The sequence below is a fragment of the Piliocolobus tephrosceles genome, unplaced genomic scaffold (genome assembly GCF_002776525.5).
Source record: "Piliocolobus tephrosceles isolate RC106 unplaced genomic scaffold, ASM277652v3 unscaffolded_38540, whole genome shotgun sequence".
Classification (NCBI taxonomy): Eukaryota; Metazoa; Chordata; class Mammalia; order Primates; family Cercopithecidae; genus Piliocolobus; species Piliocolobus tephrosceles.
In genome coordinates this window covers 17681-26095 of record NW_022322688.1, presented here as the reverse complement: position 1 = coordinate 26095, position 8415 = coordinate 17681, and the positions used below count along the sequence as shown (strand labels likewise).

Genomic DNA, 8415 nt, shown 5'->3' with positions numbered 1-8415 from the left:
TCTGCTGTTTGTGGTGTTCTTTGCCATCTATCTGATCACCATGGTGGGGAATATTGGTATGGTGGCACTGATATTTACACACCGTCGACTTCACACACCAATGTACATCTTTCTGGGAAACCTGGCTCTTGTGGATTCTTGCTGTGCCTGTGCCATTACCCCCAAAATGTTACAGAACTTCTTTTCTGAGGACAAAAGGATTTCCCTCTATGAATGTACAGTACAGTTTTATTTTCTCTGCACTGTGGAAACTGCAGACTGCTTTCTTCTGGCAGCAATGGCCTATGACCGCTATGTGGCTATATGCAGCCCACTGCAGTACCACATCATGATGTCCAAGAAACTCTGCATTCAGATGACCACAGGGGCCTTCATAGCTGGAAACCTGCATTCCATGATTCATGTAGGGCTTGTATTTAGGTTAGTTTTCTGTGGATCGAATCACATCAACCACTTTTACTGTGACATTCTTCCCTTGTATAGACTCTCTCGTGTTGATCCTTATATCAATGAACTGGTTCTATTCATCTTCTCAGGTTCAGTTCAAGTCTTTACCATAGGTAGTGTCTTAATATCTTATCTCTATATTCTTCTTACTATTTTCAGAATGAAATCCAAAGAGGGAAGGGCCAAAGCCTTTTCTACCTGTGCATCCCACTTTTTGTCAGTTTCATTATTCTATGGGTCTCTTTTCTTCATGTACATTAGACCAAATTTGCTCGAAGAATGGGATAAAGATATACCAGCTGCAATTTTATTTACAATAGTAGTTCCCTTGTTAAATCCTTTCATTTATAGCCTGAGAAATAGGGAAGTAATAAGTGTCTTAAGAAAAATTCTGATGAAGAAATAATCTCAAGAAAGATGGAAAGAAGTGATATCCACTATAGCTTAATGATTTAAATGTAGCAAAAACATCCATGTGAAATTACACAGCAGAAATGCACAAATTATAAGTAAATTTTAATATATAATAAAACTTTCAAATTAAGTAGCAATAGGTAAGGGTAGAATATACAAACGAAAGAGTAAACTGTGGTAAAAATTCAAAATAACAAAAATGAAATTCTAATTTTGAACTCATTCAAGTAACAGCGTAGTATGTTGTCAAGCTCTTGGTCTGTGTTGGCATCAAGGATGGTAAGCATCCAAAAGAACACAGTAAAACTGGAAGTTACAAGTTGAAAAGACCATTCCATTAAGCACTGATAACTAGATAAGCTATTTTAATAGCTTAGAGCATGAGCATTATGGTTAAACTGAAAGGGCTTAAGATCATGTGATGGTCAACCAATAAAATCACTTACATCCATGAGCAACAAAATTGTGGCAAGCGAATTTTGAGAAATCAATTTTAATAGTATTATGGGGACATTACTGTAGTTAGAAAGGAAGTATTGGGTAAATGAAATGTCAAATAATAGTGAATATCAGATTTCCAAATTTAAATTATTATTGAGTTAAATATTAAACACAGAATGTCAATTTTCAAGACAAGCTACATTGAGAGTTCTATCTACTCCCATATCTACCTACATAAAGATATCATAACATAAACTTCCAGAAAGACAGTTCAAACCTCATGTAGGATTTGAAGAGCTGCTTTGTCAGTGAGTAAGGCACAGTGTCTCTGTGCTCCTACCTGAGAGGTGAGGAAACGCTTCAACCATAGAGACACTACCCTAGGTATATTATATATAGAAATGTAAAACATAGCATTGTTAAACTGTAGGTAGAGCTTATCTATTTTTTGTTTTCTGTTCACTGTTGCAAAACCTGAAGTTGGGATTGTGGGTAGAGTAATGACTTTAATGTGATATCATTTTAAAAATTACTTTCCAATTATTCACTCAACATATACTTATTGAAATCCTGCTATATGTAGGCATTGTTCTGGGTGTTGGGTCATATTAGTTACAAAAAAACGCCAGTTTTTCCATCTTCTTAAATAATGGAATATTGCTACAATTTTTATTACTAACTTCTGGATTTAGAAGGACCTATGTCACATAATAGAAAAAAATCTCCCTTCTACCTCTTGCTCTGAGGACCTGCCTAACTTTCCAGAAAGCAATTGTCAAGTGTTCCAGGCTAACCAGCCACCAGAGGCTGGCATCACAGGAAAAACCAATATGCTGAGTCTGTACAGAAAAAGTAATAGGATAGCAGATGCATTTCTATGCATTTCTATGCATTCTATGCATTTCTCATCAACGCAAAAATATAGCCACCTAGTTTTTATTTGTAACCTCCAAGAAAATCTAACTTAGTTCATTCCAGTTATACTCGGACATGTGAAGATCTTGTTGGTTTCAAATTAAATTCCATCAATTTAGGATTTACCCAACACTACCTACATTCTTCCTTCGTTGCATATAAGTGTATAGGTCCTTGCCTGGTATCATGGCACTGAGCACAGGTGCCAGATTATATATGAGCTCTGTCCAAGCTATGATTCTGTGAGATGTTTGAACCTATTTGACCCTCTGGTTATTTCTTCATGCCACTATCACTTCAGGTATCTACATCCATGTCTACTCCTCAGGCTACATTGATTTTCAGCTAAAATGTCTATTTATCCAACCCACAAGGCTTTGGGTTGGCTGGCTCTCTCTCTTTTACTCTTGCTGTGCTAATTTCTGAGTAAATTCTTTTGACCTCTTCCCAATGAGTCCAGGAAATGTTGAAATGCATCATTTTTGCACTTCTGATGCTACACAATACCACTACAATGTAGGATTTTGAAAGCTTACATGGGTCCCTTTTGAAGGTCCCTTTTGCACATAGGTCACCAAACCTCCCTGAGCAATTGTCACCCCACTCCCATGCCAGGACACCCCCTGGGAATTGAAACCACAGAACCCTTTCCAGGCAACACTGACGCTTCCCTTCTGACATTGCTTTTTTCCCAACTGACTGAATCCTTAATTCTAGGATGCTACTTAATTTTCACATCATTACAAATGTTTCCCGAATGTACTTTTATGGAATAAAATTGGACTCAAAAATGAGATTCTGTCTTAATCTATTCTCTCTGTCTGGAATAACAAAGGTATGCTCAGAAATAAAAAAAAAAGTGAGTATAACACTGTTGTGTGACTCTGGCCTCCTTCTGTTATATCAATAAATGTGAATTGCCCTGGCTGCTGTCTGAAATGGCAGGTATAGTCATTGGGTAAGACAGAATTACAGGCAGGCTTTATCTGAGAATTACTGGTTATGGGAGAAAAATATCTGAAAAAATCAATATTTTAAAAATCTCAACTCATTTTATAGTATGCAGAGGAAAACAGACATGTTTAAAATAGTATTTTGAAAAATAAAATTAAAAATTATAAATGTTTTATCTCATCCTTAACCAAAGTTTAGTTATGATCACAAATGTGTCCTTAATTTTTTAAAAATTTTAAAAAGACTGAATCAAATATCAAGGATTTTCCTTGATATTATTTTTCAGAAAATTAAAGTATGAAAATTCAAAACAACCTTTATTTAACATTTTACTTCAAGGAATAATAGTAATTATAATTATAATAATAATAGGTTGATTTTTTTAAAAACGATCAGTGACACCACAGGGGCATCACTTCTTTATTGTACAAATTTTTCTCTTTTGAATTTGTTTATATTTTTCTTGTTTGTTCTTTTTTCCATTTTAATTGTTTTATGTCTTCAAGGACCTATTTGTCATGTCTGCAAGGACATATTTCTCAATATGTCCTTTACATTTCATTCAAGTGGCAATCCAACACAATTTTCATCAACTTCATCAAATTGATCACTTCTTTCTCATAATCATTTCACACTAAAGTTCAAGCATGTTTACTATATCAGAAAATTAGTGGGTGAGATATTGGAACAATGGCTGAAGATAGACACTAGAGTGAAGCACGGAGAAATGGTTAAGAGGAAAGTAATTCTAGAAGTGGTTGGCTCACTTAGGAGTATTTGTGTTCTGACAATTCTTACTTACCTAGACAGCATTGTCACTTCAGGAACTGGCACATTGAATGACATGATAACGTGAATCTTCCTGTTGACTCATCAGTTAGTATCATAATTTTGCCTCATCATGTATACAAAAATTAACATTTGGGTTAATTTGTAGGTATTTCTATTTTATTTTTATTTCAATAGGTATTGGGGGAACAGGTGGAATTTGGTTACATTGGTAAGTTCTTTCGTGGTGATTTCTGAGATTTTGATGCACCCATCACAGGAGCAGTGTACACTGTACCCAATTTGTAGTCTTTTATCCTTCACTCCCCTCCCACCCTTCCACCTGAGTCCCTTAAGTTCATTGTATCATTCAAATGCCTTTGCATCCTCATAGCTTAGCTCCCACTTATAAGTGAGAAAATATGATGCTTGCTTTTCCATTCCTGAGTTACTGCACTTAGAATAATGGTCTTCAACTCCATTTAGGTTGCTGTGAAAGTCATTATTTGTTTCCTTTTTATGGCTCAGTAGTATTCAATGGTATACATTTTCTTTATTCGTTGGTTGATGGGCATTTGGGCTGTTTCCATATTTTTGCAATTGTGAATTATGCCACTGTAAATGTACGTGCAAGTGTCTTTTTTATATAATGACTTCTTTTCCTCTGGGTGGATACACAATAGTGGGATTGCTAGATCAAATGGTAGATCTACTTTTAGTTCATTAAGGAATCTCCATACTGTTTTCCATAGTGGTTGTACTAGTTTACATTCCCACCAGCAGTGCATAAGTGTTCCCTTTTCACCACATCCATGCCAAGTGTTGCCTTTTCACCACATCCATGCTAATATTTTTTTATTTTTAAATTATGGGCAGTCTTGTAGGTGTAAGGTGGTATCCCAATGTGGTTTTAATTTGCATTTCCCTGATAATTAGTGATGTCCAGCATTTTTTCATATGTTTGATGGCTACTTTTGTATCTTCTTTTGAGAATTATCTATTCCTTAACCCACTTTAATGGTATTATTTTTTTTTTTCTTGTTGATTTGTTTGAGTTCTTTGTAGATTTTGGATATTAGTCCTTTGTTGGATGCAAAGTTGTAAAAATTTTCTCCCACTCTGTGGGTCATCTGTTTAGGCTGCTGATTATTTCTTTTGCTGTACAGAAGATTCTTAGTTTAATTAAGTGCCATCTATTTATCTTTATTTTTGTTGCATTTGCTTTCGGTTCTTGGTCATGAAATCTTTGCCTAAGCCAACATCTAGAAGGATTTTTCTGATGTTATCTTCTAGAATCGAATTTTTATAGTTTCAGATCTTAGATTTAAGTCTTTGATGCATATTGATGCATTTTTGTATAAGGCAAGAGATGAGGATCCAGTTTCAATCTTTTACATGAGACTTGCCAATTAACCCAGCACCATTTGTTGAATAGGGTGTCCTTTCCCCACTTTATGTTTTTCTTTGCTTTGTCAAAGATCAGTTGACTGTAATTATTGGCATTATTTCCAGGTTCTTCATTTTGTTCCATTGGTCTATGTACTTATTTTCATACCAGTACCATTCTGTTTTGGTGACCATAGTCTTATAGTCAGGTAGTTTGAAGTCAGGTAATGTGATGCCACCAAGTTTGTTCCTTTTGCTTAGTCTTGCTTTGGTTATGCCAGCTCTTTCTTGGATCTATATGAAATTTAGCATTGTTTTTTCTAATTTTGCGAAGAATGATGGTGGTATTTTGATGGGAATTGCATTGAATTTGTAGATTGCTTTTGGCAATATGGTCATTTCCACAATATCGATTCTACCCATCCATGAGCATGGGATGTGTTTCCATTTACTTCTGTCATCTATGATTTCTTTCAGCAGCATTTTGCAGTTTTGTAGAGGTCTTTCACCTCCTTGGTTAAGTATGCTCCTAAGTGGTTTTTTGTTTGTTTGTTTATTTTGTTTTGTTTTTCTTTCTGCTATTATAAAAGAGGTTGAGTTCTTGATTTGAGTTTCATCTTGGTCGCTGTCAGTGTATAGCAGTGCTACTGATTTGTGTACATTTTGTATCCTGAAACATTACTGAATTCATTTATCAGATCTAGGTACTTTTTGGAGGAGTCTTTAGGGTTTTCTAGGTATATGATCACATCATCAGTGAACAGCAACAGTTTGACTTCCTCTTCACTGATTTGGATGTCCGTTATTTATTTCTCTTATCTGATTGCTCTGGCTAGAACTTCTAGTCCCGTGTTGAATAGAAGTGGTGAAAGTGGGCAACCTTGTCTTTTTCCAGCTCTCAGGGGAATGCTTTCAACTTTTCCTCATTCAGTATAATGTTTAATGTTGGCTGTGGGTTTGTCATAGATGGCTTTTATTACCTTAAGGTATGTCTTTCTATGCCATTTTGCTGAGGGTTTTAATAATAAAGCGATGTTGGATTTTGTCAAATGCTTTTTCTGCATCTACTGAGATGATCATATGAGTTATGTTTTTAATTTTGTTTATGTGATGTATCACATTAATTGCTTGCATGTGTCAAACCATTTCTGCATTACTGGTACAAAACTCACTTGATTGTGGTGGATTATCTTTTTGATATGCTGTTGGATTTGGTTAACTAGTATTTTGTTGAGGATTTTTGCATCTATGTTCACCATGGATATTGGTCTGTAGTTTTCTTTTTTTTTTGTCATGTCCTTTCCTGGTTTGGGTATTAGGATGATACTGGCTCCATAGAATAATTTAAGGAGGATTCCTTCTTTCTTTATCTTTTGGAACCATTTCAATAAGATTGTAAGCAATTCTTCTTTGAATATCTGATTAAATTCAGCTGTGAATCCATCTGGTCCTGGACTTTTTTTTTGTTGGCAATTTTTTAATTACCATTTTAATAACACTGATTCTCATTGGTCTCTTTGGGGTTTCTATGTCCTCCTGGTTTAATCTAAGAGGGTTATGTATGTCCAGGAATTTATCTATCACCTCTAGGTTTTCTAGCTTGTGGGTGTGAACATGTTCATAGTAGCTTTGAATGATGTTTTGCATTTCTGTGATATCGGTTGTAATATCTCCCATTTCGTTTCTAATTGAGCTTATTTAGATCTCTCTTCTTTTCTTGGTTAATCTCACTAACAGTCAATTAATTTCATTTGTCTTTTCAAAGAACCAGCTTTTTGTTTCATTTACCTTTTGTATTTTTTGTTATTGTTTCAATTTCATTGAGTTCTGCTCTGATCTTGGTCATTTCCTTTCTTCTTGCGGGTTTGGGCTTCGTTTGTTCTTGTTTCTCTAGTTCCTTGAAGTGTGACCTTAAATTGTGTATGTGTGCTGTTTCAGACTTTTTGATGTAGGTATTTAATGCTATGATCGTTCCTCTTAGCACTGCTTTTGCTGAATCTCAGAAGTTTTGATAGGTTGTGTCACTATTATTGTTCAGTTCAAAGAATTTTTTAATTTCCATCTTCATTTTACTGTTGACTCAACAATCATTCAGTAGTAGGTTATTTACTTTCCATGTATATGCATGGTTTTGAGGGTACCTTTTGGAGTTGATTTCCTATTTTATTCCACTGTGGTCTGAGAGAGTACTTGATATAATCTCAATTTTCTTAAATTTATTGAGACTTGTGTTGTGGCCTACCATATGGTCTATCTTGGAGAATGTTTCATGAGCCGAAGAATAGAATGTATATTCTGCAGTTGTTGGGTGGAATGCTATGTAAATATCTGCAAAGTCCATTTGTTCTAGGGTATATTTTAAGTCCATTGTTTCTTTGTTGACTCTCTGCCTTGATGACCTGTCTAGTGCTGCCAGTAGAGTACTGAAGTCCCCCACTATTATTGTGTTGTCATCTATTTTATTTCTTAAGTATAGTAGTAATTGTTTTATAAATTTTGGAGCTCCAGTGTTGGGTGCATAAACATTTAGGATTGTGATATTTTCCTGTTGGACTAGTCCTTTTATCATTATATAATGTCCTTGTCTTTTTTGATGGCTGTTGCTTTAAAGTTTGTTTTGTCTGATGTAAGAATGGCTACTCCTGCTTGCTTTTGGTGTCCATTTGCATGGAATAGCTTTTTCCACCCCTTTACCTTAAGTTTATTTGAGTTCTTATGTGTTAAGTGAGCCTCTTGAAGATGTCAGATACTTGGTTGGTGAATTCTTATCCATTCTGCCATTCTGTATCTTTTAAATGCAGCATTTAAGCCATCTATGTTTCATGCTATTACTGAGATGTGAGGTACTGTTCTATTCAATGTGCTAGTTGTTGCCTGAATTCCTTGGGGTTTTTCCATTCTGATATTGTTTTATAGCCCCTGAGAGATTTATGCTATAAGGAGGTTCTAATTTGATGTATTTCAAGGTTTTGTGTCAAGATTTAGAACTCCTTTTAGCAGTTCTTGTAGTGCTGGTTTGGAAGTGGCAAATTCCCTCAGCATGTGTTTGTCTAAAAAACACAGTATCTTTTTTCCCTTTCCTTATTTTTT

The 8415-nt window shown here is 35.1% G+C and overlaps 1 protein-coding gene across 1 annotated transcript; it reads left to right on the top strand.

Moving 5' to 3' along the window:
* Positions 1-7: 7 nt before the first annotated feature.
* On the top strand, positions 8-1952 carry LOC113223083 (olfactory receptor 5K1-like; the record flags this gene model as incomplete). The annotated part of the gene is made up of 2 exons (XM_026452665.1): positions 8-840; positions 1919-1952. Coding segments are annotated over 2 exons (867 nt in total), but the record flags the coding sequence as incomplete, so codon positions are not given.
* Between the last annotated feature and the right edge of the window lie 6463 nt (positions 1953-8415).